Raw genomic sequence first — 20317 nt, forward strand, 5'->3', positions numbered from 1 at the left:
TCTTTCAGAGATCTCTTCTTCTCTCGGGAATTTTGCTCCGTCCCCGTCGAAGATCAATTCTGCGCACAATCGATCTATAATATAATCGTTCGTTCTCCGTTTGGCGGCTGGGATTCGACCCGGTTATTCTCGCCTAAATTTCCCTCATAATTCAATGCGGAGAACGACTGCGTCTCGCACATTCGGCCCCGTTACTCGAAACTAATAAATTGCACTCGAGTTGACACAGTAAAAGTATTCAGAATTTTTATTCAGGTGCCGTTTCCTCACGGCCGTTTCCTCCGCTGTAAACTTTTTATATAGGTCCTCCCCGAGTGTATTGTACAGCCCTTTGCCCTTTCGCCCCGCGCGAAGAACTCGCAAAGAATCGTTTCATTTGCACACTTGCCTGCGCTGTATGCGTGCGCGCGCGCGCGCGCGCGGCAATCAACGCTGATTTATCCAAATACGACGATTCGCCGAACGGCGCTACGTACAGATCCAGAATCAATTAATCAAACTTTGGCACGCCGGCGATGGGTGGAGGTAGGTCGCAAAGGATCATTGTGCGTTCATCGATCGGTTCGCGCATGTTTCACGCAGGTGCACGATGACTCGGTTGACGCGCCGCGTGGAGAGGAGAGAGTGGCCGCCAAGAGCTCGGCGCTCGTATGGAATTAAACTCGCTTTTATACCGCTTTCCCGTACATCTCCCCTCGGTGAGCGCGCGCGGAACAGCCGGTATTTTTTCGCAAATAAATTTTAATATCGCCTTGAGGGGAGGATGCTACGATCGAAGGCAGGGAGGGAAGGCCAGGGGGAGAGAGATGACTTAGCAAGGCAAATTTATTAATGATTCGCGAACCGTTCGGCGTCGCACGCGCAACCATCGGTTACGTGAAAAATAAATATCACCGCCGAGAAGCGCGCTCTCGAGTGCGATACGAAATAAATGTTCCCCATTCGCGCGCACCGCGCGGCTATTTTTCCAATGGGCGCTTCTCCCTCCCCCTCGCCCCCCATTCCTCTTCTCGATAAACAATAAACCGAAATCAGGCCCGGGGAATAACAAAACTCTGATAAATATAACGCGGCGTAATTCAACGGGAATATTGACTGGGTCCTCGTTAAAATACACCGTTAACCATCCGTGCGTTTGGATATTCGTCTGAATTATATTTTAACCGATTCGAGCGAGAGAACGAACGAACGAACGAACGAACGAGCGAGCGAGCTTCTACTGTTGGAATTAAAGCGCTGTTTATTTCTACGTTGCGAGCCCTCAGGGATTCTCTCTCCCTCTCTCTCTCTCTCTCTGCCCCTCACTCTCTTTACCTTTCCCTTTCTCTTCCTCGCGATAATAGGGCGATGTTTACGTATTATTGATTCGGTTACGTGCCGTCGCTGAATTTAACGTCGACGCTAATTGGGAGGGAAGCGTACGTAATCTCGCGGCATATGCAAATCCGCGTCACTGCACATCGTAGACTAACGGTATCGGCAGAAGCTTGTACATAAGCTTTATACAGACATACACACACACACACACTATGTGTGTATGTGCACACGCACGGCAAAAGCGCGCACACATACGGAGAATTTGCAGACTCACTCGGCGAACGCCTGCGAGAATCGCGTTTCAATCCGTACGCACGCTAGAAAGATTCATACGCGCAATTAGCGGTATTACCTCCATTTATCCACGCTACTTGCGGGAAACGATCCGTTTTCGACGCGCCGGAGCCGCGATTAATAGCCCCGAGGCATAACTCGCGGTTATTAAATATCGACGCGCCGCGCGTATACATGCCGCATACTTACTCGATACGAGGAGGAGTCAATCATACGCCACCAACCGCGATTAGGGTACGGCTCGTAACTTACCTGAAACACAAATTATCGGATGGGATTAATGGCGATATCGTGCGATTGAGTAACAGAGTATTAGACGCTAACGCTCACCCACGTTTGTACACGCGCACAATTAAATCGCGCGCCGCGGCAATCTCCCTATCCGCAGCTCTCGTCCGCGAGCTTTCGCCGCGATAAATGTCAAACCCCTTCGGGATTGCACTGAATTATATTATCAGCTGATATTTTGCATTGTGATTTTTAACACCACATTAAACCGCAAGGAAGAGAGAGAGAGAGAGAGAGAGAGAGAGAGAGAGAGAGGAAGGGAGAGAGCGGGGGAAGGGATGAGACTTGAAATAAAACGCAAACGAGGTGGGTTCGACGATGAAAAGGCGGCTACTAACGCCTCGCGAACACGTCAAAATTGAGAAAATGGCTTTATAATTAATTTGTGGTTGATTGAACATCACGAGAGTCTCGATGCAGTTTCGTCGGATTTCTTCGAGGCTTCCCCACACTGCTGGAACGATAAATTTACCCCGCAATTTCGTCGTCACATTTCCATTCCCGCGAGATTAACCGCGGCGGTTATCCCGCGGACGAATCGTCGCGCGCGGAAAATGAGTCTGCGGCGCGTCTAATAGGCGCGCGTCGCGTCGTTACGATCCAAGCTTACGCAAGCGATAATTACAGCGGTACTCTCGCGCGCGCGTACGCGTGTTTACCGCAGCGAGAGGACTTTCCCCTCGGATATTTCGACGGAACGACGATTCGCGAGCCGAGTCGCGAATCGGTCGCGTCGCGTGCGCTGCAACTTTAGCGCGCGTGCGCGCGGGGAATCGTAACTTCCGGCTATCTATCGTCGCGGTTGTCGCGCTGTTTCTTTTTTCCTCCTCTCCCTCCCCCTCCCCCTCCTCCTCCTCCTCCTCCTCTACGCGATGTTCTCGCACTTTTACGACGCGGGGCGAGCACGTAAAGGTGCATTAAAGGAGAAAGTTATCGACCTCGGGGCCGATGCATCGCTTTTGCGCGGCCGCCGCCGTGGCGAGCGCCTGCAAAAGGTCGGCAGATACGCCCGTGATGCAACGCGCGGGCATAAACGAGCAATATTTTATTGCTACGGACGTCGATACATCGGCGGATTCGATATCGGCCCCGAACGCCCGCCGCGGAGGGAGCCGAGTGAGTGCGCGCGGAGACGCAACGGACGCGCGCACCGCGGAAGTGCGCGCCGCGCCGCGCCGCGCCGCGCCGCGGTGACTGGCCGGGAACGTTCCTTTATTTTTGTCAGCGGATGCAATTACACGTTTCAGGGCTGTCATCGATAATGCATACGCGCGCCTCGCCGCTTGTGTGTGGCTTCGCTCGTTGCAGCTCGTTCGACGCTGCGCGCGCCGCATTGCCGGCAATCTAGCAACCCCGCGCGCTCGCGAAATCATGCCGCTGAGCCTTGTCCGATAAGCTACCAATTAATCGCTTTCATCAACAAACACGCGCTCCAGCCGGGTAACGTTGCTGCAGCAGCAACAGCCACGGATTTTTCCGTCACGACGACGACGACGGCGGCGGCGGCGGCGGCGCCGGCGCCGGCGACCACGTGTGCGAAGGAATAATCGCTGTGACGCGCATGGCATCGCGACGGTATCTCCCCTCCCCCCCTTCTCTCTCTCTCCGCGGCATTAACGCGCCCGCGATCCTTATCTGAGAGTCGTCAGCGGCGCGCAAACGGCGGATATCTGGCGTCTCATCTTCGCGCCATGACTCGCAGATCGAGCCGCGATCGGCGCGTTCGCACGCGCGGCGAAAAATTGCCGGTCCGGCCGCGAGAAACGGCACGGCACGGCGCGGCGCGGCGGCCGTGCCGTAGGTAGGTGAGGCTGCCGCGCCCGCGCGATACGGGCTATTAAAGCTACTCGACGCCGGGTAATTTTCGTGGAGTTTTCTGGCAGCGGCGTGTCGTGGCCTCGTGCCACGCCTCGACACGATGCCGGCGCGATATGTGCCGCGTGACCGCGCGGCGGCCGAGCGCGCGTAGAAGACGGCGGATAGCGATCGAAGCGCGCCGATATTTTTGCCGCATAACGCGGCCGATGGAAAATCGCGGCTCGCCGAGGTTCACCGGCCTGAGAAGCGGGTCTGCTTCTTGCTACATGTCATATTCGCGATCGACGCCCTCTGCGAAATCAGGACGTGCTCGGCCAGCCACTTGGTGGGCGCGAAAGTATCCCGACGCGTTTCCACGCCGCTCCTCCTTCGCTCGGCCGGCCAACGAGATCGAGAAGCTGTCCGCTTGACGTCGTGAGGATCTTCCCTTTCCGTTTGTACGAATTAATATGAGTCGTATGAATAATTGTAATAATGATAACGAACGATCTCCGTCGTTGATTCGACGCTTCGTGAAGGTCCGCCGCTCGATTAAAGCCCAACGACAGATTCGACGTTGTTCTCTCGCATTGAGACAAAGGGAATAGCTTCATTTCCGGAGGAGGGCGGTTCGTTTCTCGACAGTCTCGAGCAGTGAAACATGACTCTTGCCGTGTGGCGTATATTTTTTAAAACAGAAGCGATGAATAATAATGCAATGGTTACACGCCGCGCTTACCGGCAATTTTTGCATTTACTCGCTGCATCGGAAATTGATCCCGACGAATATAACCACGCGCGAACTTACGGCGAGCGAATCGATGTAATATAATATTTGATTGACGTGCGCCCACACACACGTACATACACGCGCGCCCACACACGTACACACACGCACGCGCGCACAGGTGCACGCGCGTACACGCCGAAAGGGAACCCATCGATGGCAAAATTAATAACCTACCGGGAAATTAATAACTGACGCGCCGAAAAGCACGCGCGCGTACGGTCCAAGTGACGCAGTCGGTTAAAAAACACAGAAGCGAACGACATTTTCCAACAATCGTCCGCGGCAATTCATCAAGCCGTAAAATAGCCAGCAACGTTGTAAACCTCTCCGGCGATAATCAAAAACATAACTTTCACTCGTCCAAGCTACAGGCCCCGGACGGCCGTCATAAAACACAACGGTCGCGTATTGTTGGCTGCGCGTACCGCAAGCTAAACTCAACCTATTTTTTTTGCCGCTCTTCCCCCCCCCCTCTCTCTCCCTCTTTCCCTCGTTTTCTCCTCCCGCGGACACACAACATACAAAGGGTATGTATAATCGAAACGCATTGATCGCCATTTGCATAGCACTACCCCGCGCGAGTATTTTATGGAAATTGCTAGGGCGAAAGCGGAAGAGAGGCGGAGGGCGGAAGTATTTATTACGCCAGACCGAGGACGGGGAGAGCGTGAGCGAGAGCGAAAGGGAGAAAAAAATTTCACTATACGGTGAAACAAGTCCTACGGAACGAACTCCACAAAATACAATAGCTTCGTGTGTGAAGTCGTCGCTGGAGCGCTGCTGTCGTGGGAAATATCGCGACAATAATAATTACCGTCCATCGCGGGGAGAAACAGAAAAGAGAAGCATCATTGCGCGCCTCGTTCACTCGATGTCGAGCAAAGTCCGCCGCTGAAAATTCGCCGGCCGGCGAGACCGACGAGTCGGGCGTTCCGATTATTCAAGGCGAGTTCGGCGAGAAGGACAGAGCGAGAGGGAGAGCCGGAGAAAGAAAGAGAGAAAGGGCGGAGGGGGGAATTTTTCCGGTGTGTCTCGGCCATAACATTAAATAAATGTTAAGTGACGATAAAGCACACGCAGCGCGCGCGAGCGCGCTAAGCACACGAAGGGCAGAACTCCGCAGTCCATAAAGCGCGAACCCGATATGGAGAGGCGCGCGCGCGCGCGATGCGTTAAACTGTCCGCGAGTCCCTCGATTTACGACGTGACGGGGATCGAAGTTTATACAAGTACTCGCGTTAAGAGACCATCGCTTTTCCGCGGTCGCCTCCTTTTTCCCCCTGCCCCCCGCCGCCGCCGCCGCCGCCGCGAAGGCGCGAGAGCGAGCGCGAGTCGCGCATCCCATTTGCATAAGTGGATAGAATAATACCGGTAAGCGGTCGATGTATTACGCGAACCGTTGGAAGTGGCCGGAGTGCCGTAAGTCGTTCAGACTGCGGGGAAATAAGTCGCGACTCTGTGTGTGTGTGTGTATGTGTGCGCGCGCGCGTGGTGCACGTCGCGCTGCAAAAACGCAGCGCGCGCTCCAGCGCGACGTTGTTTTCCGGCACGAAACAATCCTCGGCGCGGAGGACGCGGGCGCGCTTCCTGGTACGCGCTCTCATCTCTCTCTCTCTCTCTCTCTCTCTCTCTCTCTCTCTCTCTCTCTCTCTCTCTCTCTCTCGTCCACTTTATTGAATTTCCTTTTTTCCCGTCGCGACACGCGCGTCGATGCTCCGTTCGGGACGTCGCGCGTTGCCCATTGTCAGATTGGCGGACAAGGACACGTTCCGCGAAGCCACCGCGAGTCGAGTGATCGTCTTAACGAGGTCGAGTCGATCCCCTACGCGGAATAGCGTACGCGCACATCGCGCGTTTCGCGTGTTAATAAAAAGCGCTATTAACGGTGCAACGTGTAATTATTCAATTATTCAAGTACGACGCTAAGAAACGCATCACCGCGACGCACTTCCCGACACGTTTCTCGCCGCGCAGCGCGTTGCCGCTTATTCTATATTCGAGCATGAATTTGATTTGCATCAGAGCTACATTAACTCCGCGCGATCGCGAACAAAGAGATTATGTGGCGGTGGCGGAATCTCGACGAAACGCACGATGCAAATCAGCGTTCAAGTGCGGACGCGTTGCCCGACGAGAGAGAGAGAGAGAGAGAGAGAGAGAGAGAGAGAGAGAGAGAGAGAGAGAGAGAGAGAGAGAGAGAGAGAGAGAGCCGAGTGCGAAGGGGAGGATATCTCTAGTTTTCGCCCGCGGTCTCATTACGTATTCCTGCCGACGGCCCGTTTAAACCACCACATTTCATGGCGGCGCGGCGCGCGAAACTTCGCTGCAGGAAAGTTCAATGAAATTAACTCCGCTTTGCATACGCTTAATAGCCCGTATCGTGCGGTCGCGATCTGCGAACGTAAGGCTCGACGACGACGACGAGGTTGTCGTTGCCGCCGCCGCCGTCGTCCGCCGACTTCGCGATTTTCCGTGTGAGCTGCTCTCTCAGCCCCACTTCCGCGGGAACTTCCGCCTTTGTGATGTGCATACGCGCTTCCGTTCGCCGTTGTCGTTATCGTCGTCGTCGTTGCACAATGCAGACCTTGTCGATTCATCCGCCGCCGGCTTCTCCTACGGCCGTCTCGAGAGATGCGATCTCGCGCGCACGCGTGACTCCGCGCGCTTATTTCCATACCGCGCGATTTTAATTGATACACGGGCTGTATTAATTACGCGGCTGCGCCGCGGTAGGCCGCGTAGGAGTCTCGTTTCGGGCTGCAGCTCCGATCAATCCGGAGAGCCAACGCTTCTTCCCCTTCGCGAGGAATCCTAGTTTCTCATTCGAGTGGTCGTTAAAAAAATACGTTCTTCTCCGAGCGAGAGAAGGAGGAGGAGAGCCTCCTTCTCAATTAAGATGTTTTCGGGTTTAATTTTATTCATCGATCATTATTCAACAAGTCACGAACGGATTTATACTCGAGCGTCGTCTGCATTCCGTGACGCACGTCTTGATGATCAGCGCGATGTTTTCGAGAAATTAATTCACGACCTCGCTCGAAGGAGTCTCCGGCGTCTCCGAAATATTCTCGGCATAACCGTCGGATTTTTAACGGGGCATACATCGGAGTGGAAATCTCGGCCGAGACAATTTGTCTAGTGGCATTATTGCGTCGCGGATTATTACGAGCACCATTCTCCGTCGCGATTCTCTTTCCGCGGGCTGATTCGAGAAGACACATCTCCCCGGGGAGAAGCTTCCGCGAGCGCTCCGCGCCGTTTTTGTCGGGACGGGATTTCGCGTTCTTTATGCGCGTTTCTGATGCTCCACCACTACCACCAACACCGCCGCCCCGACGTGTCTCTCCTTTTCTCCCTTTTCTCCCCCTTCGCCCTCTCTCTCTCTCTCTCTCTCTCTCTCTCTCTCTCTCTCCTCTTCCTCTTTCCTAAACCCATTTTACTCGCGCGTTTTATACTTTTGTCCGCTCCTCACTCGTTGACTACCACTCGCGCCCGCGTCGTTATGTAGACGTCAGCTCGCGTCGGCTCGCTGCCGCGCGAGGCGAAATGCTTTTGTAATCTGAATTGAGTGCGTTGACGTCGCGCGCGAACAACGTCGCGTTACGTGTCCTATTCGATGGAATCGAGCCATTTGGCGGAATATGCATGTAGCGAGTGCACCCCAGCGACAGCCACCGTAGCGCCGTAACAAATACGCGCATTAAGGCGCGCGCGATAAAGTCGATCGCGCGTTCTCGCGAAATCACGGAGTGGCGTTTCCTCTCCAGCCGCCGCCACCGCCGCCGCCGCGCACACGCGGCGCGGGGCTGACAAATCGCGCGGACGCGCGATCGATGATGGGTCGGTCGGTGCGCGTGCCGGAGAAGAAATAAATACATAAATAGCTGTAATAATAACGGCGGCGAATCGGACGGTTAATCTCGCACTGCCGGTATCGAGGGATGGGATAAATCCTACTTGGCGTTTGCCGGCGTTATTTCGCCTTTTTTTTCGCGGATATTTCGAGGCTGAGGATGATTTACGTCTCGGCGCGAGTGAATAAATGAAGTTAATGCGTTTCGGATTGCCGCTTTTAAAGCTATTTCGCGGGATTTTATTCGGATCGCAGCCCCGAATCGTCCATTCAAACGCGATAAATATCCGCGTTGCCGCCGCCGCCGCCGCCGCCGCCGCCCCCGCCCCGCGCGGTGCGCGTTTCGCTGGTTTTTCGCAGCGCTCGATGAGCGACTACGATGATCGGCCGGCGACAATGGCGCATCAAATGCGTTTGTGCGACTGTAACAGCGCGGTCTGGCAGCCTTGTTTCGCATCATATTAGTTTCCCGGCAACGCGCGCGCGCTCGTGCTTTAAACGGCAGCGGCGCTCGAGCGTGGCGCTCCTGTAAATTCTCACGGACCATCACGAGAGAGTTCTAATGCCGATTACAATGGCCATTAATACACGGCCGACGACCCCTTACCGTTACGACTACCTCTCGCCATTATGACAAATAGAGGTCGCGGAGGCAATCGAGCCGCGCGAACAGCCGTTACCTTGAATTCGCGGGAAAAAGAAATCGACTTTGAATTTATCATATGACAAAAAGAGAGGGTGAGAGAGAGAGAGAGAGGAAAATCCCCTACCGTACACACACACACACACACACACACACACACACACACACACACACATACACGAGTGCATCCTCGTAACGAGAGACATTACGTTCCAACATCGATCGAGTCACGTCGACGCCTAATCCAGCAGTCCCGGTTGCGGATCTCCGCATCGCCTTGGCCGGTCGGCGCTTCGCGACTTGTCATTCGCGCGCTTGACCCGCTGAGGTCACCTCGCCGAAGTCCGCTAAAGTGCGGTCGAAATTACTGTGGGGGAGACGACGACGACGACGACGACGACGACGACGACAACGACGACGGCGGAACACGGATCTGTCGGTGCTGTTGGAACGATCGACCGATCGTTCGTCGCATCTAAGGGAGATCGAAAGACGGCGAGGAGCCGGAGACCGAGGGGGCGGTTGAAACGAGCGGAGGGACAGCTGGCGCTGGAGTATGCGAGAACGAGGACTCTCTCGGCATCCTGTGCCCCGGCGGTCCCGCGGTCGGCATACTTGGGCGAATAACTGTCCCGTGGAAAATGCATCCGACGGCGATCCGGCCTTATCGATGACCGCCGTCGCCGGCACCGGCGCCGGCGGTGAGACCGCGCGTAGTCGCGCGGTCCGGCACGTGTCTCGGAGTCACATCCTGTGAATACCGGTCCTTTCGGAAACCCGAGGCGCCGCGCCGCGCCGCGCCGCGTCGCGCCGCAATGCGTCGAAGCATTGCGACGACGGGACAAAGGTGGACGTGGCTCGCGCGACGATTCGACATTTCGCGTTCTCATTGCGGTGGCTGTTCCTTCCGTCGCCCCGAGTCAGCTCGTATTTATTCTTCGACTCGTCGGCGGCTGTTGATCGCGCGAGCGCATCTGCGAAACGCGTTGCGTCGCGAGAACGATGCGAAAGTTTGCGAGTCACCCGGCCGATGCTCGGGAGGGAAACACGTTGGACTTTCAACTCGCGTTTTCGTCGCGTGTTCGGCGCCGAGCGGATCGCGCGCTATTTTAGCGGCCACGAGCGAGTCATCGCGCGCAATTAGCCGATAACGCGTATTAGGCCCTGCTTTCATGTGAGATACAGGATATAAAATGTAATATTCGATGAAACAGCTAAGCCCTCCCCGGAAGCTCGGATGGAAACACGAAGAACAGCGCGATGATACGAGGAGAGCGGATGAGGAGCGGGGGAGGAGGGAGGGGGGCGAGGAGCAGCGAGGGCTAAGAGGCGCGACGACACGCCCGCCTACGCTCCTACGCCTTTTTCCACCTCGCCATCGCGCGAGATCGCGATCTGGCGCATGCGAGGCTTTATCAATCATGGTAAATTTTCTGACCGATCAATCTTGAAAGTACCGCGCGCTAATATTGCACGTCACGTTTCAGATAACGCGTTTTTCATCGCTCGCCTACTTTCTCCTCCTCCTCCTTCCTTCTCGTCACGACGACAATCGCTCCGTCGATATCGCTCCTAGTTCCCCCCTCGCCCGCCGGCTCTTTCCTTCAGGAGGGACTATTACGTGACGCGAATCGATAATCCGCGATCGGCGAAACTATCGTGACTCCGTCGCAGGCGAGCGTATATCTCGACGGATCGACAACGATCTCGGACTCGCCTTTTCAAGCGCGACGCTTCGACTCCTAGTGTAGCGTACGGGACTCGGTTTTCTCTCGCGTTGCCCAAATCAATTCCCACGGAGAGACCCGGCTCACACACACACACACAGCGAGCCGCTCGTCCTGCGCGCTAACAAAGGAGCCGCGCGAGCGCGCGTAAGGAGCGAAGCGAGCCGGCGAGCGGCGCGACGCTTGCAAACGGACTGTGTAAATCGACGGGCGGATTTATGCGCCTTAGCTTCGCGCTTCTCGCCGGGGCCTGTCGCGTTCCTGAGGAAACGCATCCGCCTCGCGACAAACAACGCGCGACGCGCAACTACTGAACAACGCAGCAATACTCTCCGCTTTCGCGACGCTGCGACTGCCGCCCGTTATCCTGAACGCGGCGATAAACGCGATCCCTATCGAGCAATTTCCGCGCGGGTAATTCCTCGCCGGCACAAAGGGCGGCGCGGCACGGGGAGTGGGCGGGCCTCTATTAGGGTAAAAAGAGCCGGCGCTGCTTCTACACGGTCCGAGACAGTTAAGAGGAAGTTTCGGCAAAAACGCTTCTCCGGACCGTCCCACCTTGCTCGTACATTTAGGCTAATGTCGGGGAGGCGAGCGAGCGAGAGAGAGACAGAGAGAGAAAGCTTTGAGCAAAAAAGCTGTGCTATTCTCGCACGACCATCCCCGTGCCTCTCCACTCCCTGCGTATCGGCATGATCAAGCGGGCGCGTTGCTTCGCGATGAGTTCTCACGGCTCGCTTGTCGCTTCGAGTGGACGTAGCAACACGGGCGAGCGAACTTGCGTTTAGGTGTATGGCACGTTGGGACGAGGGGAAAAAAAATTAAAACGACGTGCAGGGAGATGGTCTTTCCTCTCAGAGGGCGATTGTATTTCGATAGCAACGCTTCGGTGTTAACAAACAGGATATGTCCCGAGGAAATGCGACTGATACGTAAATATGAATATTTCGGGCACGGAGAACAAAATGCGTTCGTGGCGACACCATTGCCTATTATATTTTGAGGGAACAACGCGTCTTTGCGTTACGCAGAGGCGCGTGTGCGCGATTCAAATACGGTTCAATTAGCAAATATCTGACAGACGTCTCGCTAGCTATTTGCTGATTCCTCCAAATAGCGCTGGACCTTCCACGAGAGGAAGATCTCGGACTTGGATTGTTTGCGCACTCGAGTAACGCTGTGAAATGACACGCGGATTATCGTTGCTGCGCGCTTTCGAGCGAATGCAAAGCATGCAAACTACCTGTCGCAGTTTCGTCCCTTCCCTTGCCACGAGCCCGGACGCTTCGGTTGGCGTTCTATCGGCAGGACGCAGTAATTACGTCCGGGAAGCCGGAAGAAAAGGTGGGTGAGGGGGGGGGAGGGAAGAGGGTCTGCGAACCGAAGCCCGGTGTCCGCCAGACAATACTCGTTTGAATTTCTATGAGCAGCAGTCGCGGATCACCAATTCGAGCGCGGGAAGGGGCGACGGCGACGGGAAGGGGAGATTGTTTGTCGAACGTGACGATACGTACGACCGATGCGATGGCTACGATCGATACCCGATACGTCACGGCCACACCATCACCACCGGCGTCGTGTGTCCCCGAGGAATCTACAATTCGTAGCGATACGTCTTCGTGCCGGCGCATCGCGTTACGCGCCTTGAAAAATGCAACGTGACAGAAGAAAGGATAGCGCACATGCTCGATGTAACAAGTGCGATCGTTATCGCGATAGCGCAACTCGCTACCTCGTTCTTCGTTTCTTAATCGTTCAGTGACAAGCGACATAATGGCGCTTAACATTTTGTGCAACTAGGTTACTGAGATTGTTCAATCGTACCGACTTGTTATCTATCGATTATTCAAAGTAGAGGGAACGATACTGTCAAGGCGGCACATTCGCAACGGTGGTGGACTTGCGTCAATGACTGGAAAAGAATTCGTACGATCGGGAAATATTGGTAACCTTGTACATTAAGGTTATTTATATTGCTTTCCGTACATCAGACACGCGGCGGAGTTCTTATAAAACGACATCGGGACCGAGGTAATACCTGAACGACCAAAGATGAGGTACTTTTCAGCGGAAAATTCAGAGAGGTGCAAATGTAAAAGCAGAGATATCTGCGCTGAATCTCGCGAGTATACTTTTATTCGACTCTTAAATTTAATCTACGTCTATTTCCGTTTTCGCCTATCAAGAATATAGGACAAAAAGTCGCAGAGAGTCGCAAAGACTGCCTTCCCTGACTTTTCCGCTTTAAGTTGAAGTAATGAATTTATAATATTTTGGAGAGTTCGCGACAGCTCCGCGACTATACTCTCTGCCTGTACACGAATAAAACAAAAAGAATCGCGCAAATACCAGCTATAATTAGACGAGTCGCTCGCTGCGATAACAATTCTCGATGAAGCGGCGAAGCGCGCGATCAAGACCGCTGAAGGATCGCGTCGAAAATGGCGTCGCGTCGCGTCGCGACGCGATGTTATTATTAGCCTGCCACGCGAACCGTCGATGCTTCTTCCCCTCCGTGCATTCCTCACTTATCGGGCTTTCATTCGCCAGCAGACTATTACACTTTTAAATTGCCCGGTTGAATCGCGCTAAGGTGGTGAAGTCGTAAACTTTGAGGAATGGCGAACTTTTGCAATTTCCCAATAATCCCTCTAAACTACGATAGTTCTGAAGTTTAATTTTCTTTGGTGAGCTCCGGGGACAAAGCGTTTCCATTTAAAGAAAATAAGAAGATAAAGGGGCAGGAAATTTTATTCCGCGCGGTAAACTTTCCCAATGTATCGCCATTCGCGCGTTCGCGCCGCCAGGTTGGTCCGCTTTCGGTTAGCCTGTGAATTATTAGCAAGTCTTCAACGCGCGACTCCTGTTAACGCGGAGAGGCAAACACGAATCCGAAATTCGTGATCGCGAGAAAGAAACATTTAACATCTTTCACGGATTTCGCGTGAGACGTTCGATCCGCACCGCAACACCTGCAACGCCTGCAACGACGGACTTGCTCGACTGGCGCGGAAAATCAGGAAGGCGATCGTTCTTCTGTACGCCCGCATATGCGCTTATCTCGTTTTCACGAAAGTAAAGCAATCGGCAAGACGATCACTTGTCTGGAAGGAATTTTTCACACCGGCGCAGATCACTTCGACCGCGCACTCGGAGCCGAAGCGCGCGAGCGGATAATTCCGTCCGCGATCGAGCATCTTCAAGACCGCGGAAAATTCACCCGCCCCTACACTGCGCGCGACCTACTTGCCGAACTCGAGCGCGTTATTTTCTCTCCGAGGAATATTAAACGTGCGCGAATATTTCTTACGTTCCCCACGAAGCTGCGCGATAATTCATCCCGGAGATTAACCTTCGTTTAAACTTTCAGAACGGAACGCAAAACGCGCGCGCGCGAGAACTCGCGCTGCTGCCCGGGTCGGGCTTGAGAAACATCCTCCTCCCTCCGCGCGCGCGGGCCATTGCCCTCTGAGGGTACACGTGCGGCGCTTGACTTTCGAATCCTGCCGGGAGCGATATCCAAGAACGAGAAAATCGACACGGAGGAAGATATCAAAGATGTAGTTACCCGCGAGTGTTTGCTTAATGTCGCGACCACCTATCTCGGTTCCGCGGGAAAGCTTACCTACGTGAAATTGGATTCCGCTAGTTTTCCGGAGCCGCGCGAGCTGTCGGAAAGCAGCGGAAACCAGGGCGAACGAAAGAAAGGAAGACGAGGGGAGAGAAGAAAAAAAAAAACCTCGAGGGATTGACAAGCACTCCGAGGACGAGAAGGCCGGAAGGATCGGCGCCGCCGATCCTACTCTCGCGATGCTGAATACGAATCGCGGCACGTGGCGCAGAATCATCGAGATGCGTCGCGGATGCGCAACGGCGCGCGCTGAAGAAACAAGGAGCGAAAGGGGAAAGGGAGAGATGGAGGGAAATGGGCAGAGAGAGAGAGAGAGAGAGAGAGAGAGAGAGAGAGAGAGAGAGAGAGAGAGAGAGACAGACAGAAGAGGAAAGAGGTGCAGTGGGCGCGCAGGATATTTTTCCCGGTGGAAACAAACGCGCTACGTGCTTGGAAATTTCAATCGGCCGTTCGCTTCGGCGGCGTACGTATACGGGGGTGGACTTTTCCAATTAGGCCGGACGGAGATTCATGACGGCCGAACGCCTTGGCGATAGCGAGAGTCCGCCAAACGTGTTAGGACTGACGTCAAACGGCGAAGGTCGAATCTCGCGGCGGGGGGTGGCTTCGCAGTCATGGTCGAGACGGAGAGATCGAGTTCGATACTTGGCGGACTCGAGAAGGGAGCGGTTCTCAAAAATATCGAAATTAGCTTCAGGTGGGAAGAGAGGCGGAGATAGAGCAAGAGTGAGAGAGAGAGCGAGAGAGAGAGAGAGAGAGAGAGAGAGAGAGAGAGAGAGAGAAAGAGAGTCTCGGTGCTTCGTGGAGTAGCCCGTAGATAAAAGAGCGAGATTGGATGCAATGTGGGCGGTTAGCGGTAATCAAAGTGAGTGCAGCGAACGAGCGGTGTCCGGGAAAATAATTAACAGGCAACGGGGCGGATCCCGCGGGAATCGAAACTAAAGCTTATGGATTACTCGCCCGGACGTTAAATCGCTCTGAGAGCTTTTTTCCCTTTTTCCTCATTCTCTTTCTCCCTCTCCCACTCCTCTCATTCTTCCTCCCCCCTCTCCCTCCCCCCTCTCTCTCTTTCCGACTCTCTCCTTTTTTCGTCGCCGCGCGAAGTTTACCTCCTGTAATCTTATCCCGCCTCTCGCTTCCTACTCAGCAGCGGCGGCGGCGGCGGCGGCGGCGGCGGCGGCGGCGGCGGCGGCGGCCGACCGGTTGGCCCGGAAAAGTCGGGGGTAGCTCGCTAGGTAGATACGTGCTTACTTAGTCGACAAGAACGTAGTTTTATCGGTGACCGTGCGCTTTGTGAAGGGGGCGTGGATGCGATTAAGTCCGTGATATATGTTTTCCCTCGCATTTGCAAGTTAGAGACAGGACGAGGAGACGGAGGAGACCCGGGTAAAACCGCTGTGCAAATTCCTTTCCGATACTCGCGGCGATACTCGGCGCTACATTAACCTTTAAATCGATCGTTTTAGCGTTTGATTCGCGACGCGTGCGCGCGCGCGGTTCTCGGAGTTTTAATCTCGGTTGGAAAGTTTCATCATCCTTTTCCTCGCGTTTCATTCGATTGATAAAAAAAAAGCACACACACAGAAAGAAAAAGAAGGTCAAGTCCGGAGAATCCAGCTGAATTCGTAACTAGAACAGAGGCGTCTCTGAGAGACCCAGCCGCGCGTGAGTTTTGTTTTTGCGATAGTTCCGGAAATAATTCATCCGTGAAATTACACATCGTGACATTCGGTCGGGCTCCAGCTCGCGCGATTTGTCACTTTTGACGTGGTCGGCAAATTAAATCTTCGAACGCTTCTCGAAGCTAAAATTTAATGGGAGATTACCAAGTCGCGACAGCGGGCAGCACTTGCGAATCGCAAATGGAATCTACGCGCGCGCTTGTATAATTATCGCCAGATGAAAAACCTTACGATGCTATTTGATAAATATAAAGCCCCAAGTTCAGCGCGCGGAATGCGCGCGAGCATCGCGCCGTGATGGATCCCGCTGCGATAACGAGAAATATTCGCGAAATTAATCAGCGCGATGAAATGCGCGTTGTCAATTACCGGCGAGCTTCGAATTTCTTCTCGAGCCGACCGTGAGCTCTCTTTCTCTCTTGCTCTCTCTCTTTCTCTCTTCCTCCGCGTGTGGATGCGCGCGTGGATATCGCGCAACCGGAAGGGCTTAATCCGAGAGCGATGTCTTATCGATCGACCGCCTTGTTCCGCTTAGATAACATTGGGGGGCCTCTAAACGAGCGAAGGAAACGCGACGTGCACTCAATTAAGTCCGCAAATATATCGTCCTCCCGGGATCTCTACGTCGGTCGGTCGGATTTCCGCAATCCTGGGATCGTCCGAAAATAATCAGCGCGATAGACACGCGCGGATCGTGTAATCGGAGCAAGCTCGTAATTCCAATCGCCAGGGTCTGTCGTCCGCTCGAACAGATTCTTTCGCGATATCTCGCATCTTATCGCGTGCTATCGCCAACTATTGGATCACGATAGATCACGATAGATTGGTCCGCTGATAACCAACAAGCCGAGACACACGATTAGTGCGACGAGAGAGACGCGACGGTCTCTATAATTTCTAATTTCCGTAAGCTCTCAAGCACATACACGAGGCCCTCGCGGGGAACGGACGTAACAAATCGCGGGGGTTCCTTCAAAGTGACCCGACACATTTATCAAAGGGAAACTGCGCCGCCCTCCGCCTTCCTCGCTGCCGCTGTTTCTCCTACGATTTGCCGAACACGTCGGTGCGCGGCATGATGATAGCTCAAGTAACAGTAGCTCGAGTATAATTAAGTGAAGAGTCGAAAAGCTCTCGGGCAAGAGGGATGAGGGGTAGGAGGAAGGGAGCCAAGAGCGCCCTATCTACGCCAGATAAGAAATATTGCTCGAGGTGCGCGTGTTGCTCTCCTCGGCTCGGCGAATTCACCGAGCCAGTCGTGAAAACGTGGAAGCGTCGAGCTTCTCTCTATTCTTGCCCCCTCCCCCTCCCGCCAAGCCCCTATTCCCTTATTATCCCGCTGTAACGAAGATGAATCGCGGAAGGTGTTTCGGCAGGAAACAGTGCCTTATTCATTCTCCCGGCGACCTTGTTCAATTTAGATACGATCGGCACGAAGTTCGAAAGGGGGACACGACGGCCGCGCAATTAAGCCCTGAAACACGCCGCTCTCACGGAATAGCGCGACCGCGGGGGTCGCGACGTACGACGACAACCGGGACGGCGGCTAGGAGGAAGGGAGGAAAGAAGAAGGCAGGAAGGTGTGTGTAGGTATTGAGGGCTGACTGGCCGGTCGCGCGCGTTTCTCCGCGCGCGGTTCCTTTCGTGCGTTACGACCAAACCGAAAATAATCCATCCGATAGGCACACGCATTGTTCCCGCCCGCGCGCGTTCTAACGGTCGACCCCTTTGAACGCGCGCACCGCATTAATATCCGTCCGCCGCGGTTTATTTTTATCAGCCGCGCGCGCGTTGCCGCGAGCGTCGGTGCGCCGTGCGTTCCTCGTCTCGCGACCGTCGCGCAACCTAATCTGCTGAATAATTAATTGCCTTACCCCCGCGCCCCCTCCGTGCGCCGCTTTCGTCGCGGAGGCTCCGGGAGGATCGCGCAGCGCGCCGAACCCGTTAGACGCGCGACGTGTCTGCATCTCACTCGCTGCCTCGCTCGTTCTCTCTTTCTCCCTCTCTCCCTCCCACCCCCCTCTCTCTCTCTCTCTTTCTCGGCGCTTACTTTCACTTGTGTCGTTAATTCCGACTTATCGCGGCGAGAAACCTCGCGTCCGACTCACGTTCTGGCCGCGCTGCACCCCTCGAGCGCTGTCGGAATCGATAATGCTCGACGAACAAACGGAGCACTCGCGAGCGGCGCCCAAAGCGGCGGCGGGCCAAACGGCGGACGAATGTGCAATCGGTTTTTGCTGCAACGGCTAATTGCGCAACGGCGGCTAAATGCAACCGCCGTGTAATAATTGCCCATCGCTCGGCGAGTACGCGATCGTTTGTTTCGCTCGATAATTGTAGCTCGCCTGCTCGTTGCTTCGTTTCCTTCTCTTTATCACTGCGCTTTTTCCGCTCGCTACGCTCTCTTCTCTCCTTCTCTCTGTCTCGGAGGACAGTCTCTGTTTCTGCCCCGAAAGATAATCCCGTTACACAGTGGTCGCTTTGAATTCAGCCGCGCCGTTGTTAGGACGAACAACGTTTTCGCGCTAACTAATGACACAGAGGGCCGTGTAGTGGCCGCGAGTTACTTGTCGCAATTCCGCCGCTCAGCCACTCGATTCTCCTTCCCCCTGCGCCGTGCGTACGCTGGAGCTCGCAATGAATTTCAATCAATCCGCTCGAACGCTCCGAGCAAATATAAATAACGTCAGGAAATACAGAGAGAGAGAGAGAGAGAGAGAGAGAGAGAGAGAGAGAGAGAGAGAGAGAGAGAGAGAGAGAGAGAGAGAGAGAGAGAGAGAGAGAGAGGAGAGAGAGAGAGAGAGAGAGAGAGAGAGAGAGAGAGAGAGAGCGCGCGGTCTAATTGCGCGCAACGGAATGAATTCCATATTGCTTTGGTAACGGCGCAATGTAAATACTGAACTGTCGTCACCGCAGAGCCACCGCTATCGTTAGAAATGCCGATTATTTCGCCGTCGTGTCGATTCAGCCAGAGAGGACAAAAGTAGCTCGATATGGGCAGCCCCGAAAATTCGTCCAAGTTCGAAGCGCGCGGATCTCGTCGCGGGAATCGCTAGGCTACGAGAGAAAAGAAGAACGCGAGTAGCGAAGTGTTGCGAAGCGAGAACGGCTCGAGAGGAAGTCTCCTCCGCGGGGAACGACGACGTGAGAGAAAAGAGGGTACAGGGGAGAGCGGGACAAACTTTCTCCGTTGATCGTCCCACTAACCGCGATATTATCGAGTCGAAGATTTCTATGTATATCCGCAGCTCGCCGGTTTCCCTTCCAGCGACTTTTCGTCCTCGCTCGCTCGCTCGCTCGCTCGCGACTCGTTCTGACCTCCATTTCCTATCTTTTATCTGACCCGCGAGAAAGGAGGCGCTCGATCACACAGAGTCGCGTTGAATTTCCGATAGGGTTACCTCGCCACCGGATTCGGCGAGATACACCAAGAGGGAAGGATGGCGTAGAGCGATGCCGGTCGTCGAGTCACGCGCGCCGGGGAAAGCTTTCGAAATGTGGCGGACGCGATCGAGTAGACGCTTGTAACGAACCGCATCGTGAGACAAACGACGTTATCACGAGAAAGAGAGAGAGAGAGAGAGAGAGAGAACTGGCGGATCTCGCTGGCGGAGCTCGAACGGCGCGTTTCATTCAAAAATACAGATTTGTGAAATAAATAAAGTTGCGGTGGCAAGAAATATATATTTGCGAAAACCCCTGTGGGCTTGTTTTTAAAGGACGTGCGTACAATTATTGTTACCAATTAATTTCTATGCTAGCTAATTAACACATTCGTACAGTCACGTACGAGAGGTGATAAAAATGCGAGGGGGAGGGGAATATTATTTTTATAATAAAATATTATTGCGTTCTCTCTCTCTCTCTCTCTCTCTCTCTCTCTCTCTCTCTCTCTCTCTCTCTCTCGCAAAATGTTATTGTTTGTTGCTGTTTTCGCGTTACGATATCGCGCATCCTTCTCCCTTCCTACAAAAAGTATTGTGCTTCGCAAATGGATTTTCAAATAACGTCAGAGCACATCAACCGTCTCATTCCTATATAGTCGCAGATGCTATTGATTGTGTCTACAAACGCGGATATTGATGTTACACAAAATGCCGTTGTATGACGTTTCGTTTCGCCGCAGTCGACGCATAAATAACGCGTGTGTGCACGCATGCACGATAAACACGCGAGCGACGAGATATATCAAGAAATTTTAATTAAATACCATCTGCATGGCATGACGCGACGGAGGGACGCCTCCTTTTCCTCTTTTTCGATCTCTCGACAGGTGTATCTTTTGCTTTCAAGTG

General features: G+C 54.1%; 1 protein-coding gene across 1 annotated transcript in view; it reads right to left on the bottom strand.

Moving 5' to 3' along the window:
* Window positions 1-229: 229 nt before the first annotated feature.
* The window catches only part of LOC112589796 (CCR4-NOT transcription complex subunit 6-like), a 59465-nt gene continuing 39377 nt past the window's right edge, over window positions 230-20317 (bottom strand). The window contains exon 4 of the mRNA XM_025304364.1: window positions 230-1863. Within this exon, the coding sequence (XP_025160149.1) occupies window positions 1841-1863 (23 nt within the window). The 3' untranslated portion in view covers window positions 230-1840. The remainder of the gene's footprint in view (window positions 1864-20317) is intronic.

Source organism: Harpegnathos saltator, unplaced genomic scaffold (assembly GCF_003227715.2).
Source record: "Harpegnathos saltator strain DR-91 unplaced genomic scaffold, Hsal_v8.6 scaffold604, whole genome shotgun sequence".
Taxonomy (NCBI): domain Eukaryota; kingdom Metazoa; phylum Arthropoda; class Insecta; order Hymenoptera; family Formicidae; genus Harpegnathos; species Harpegnathos saltator.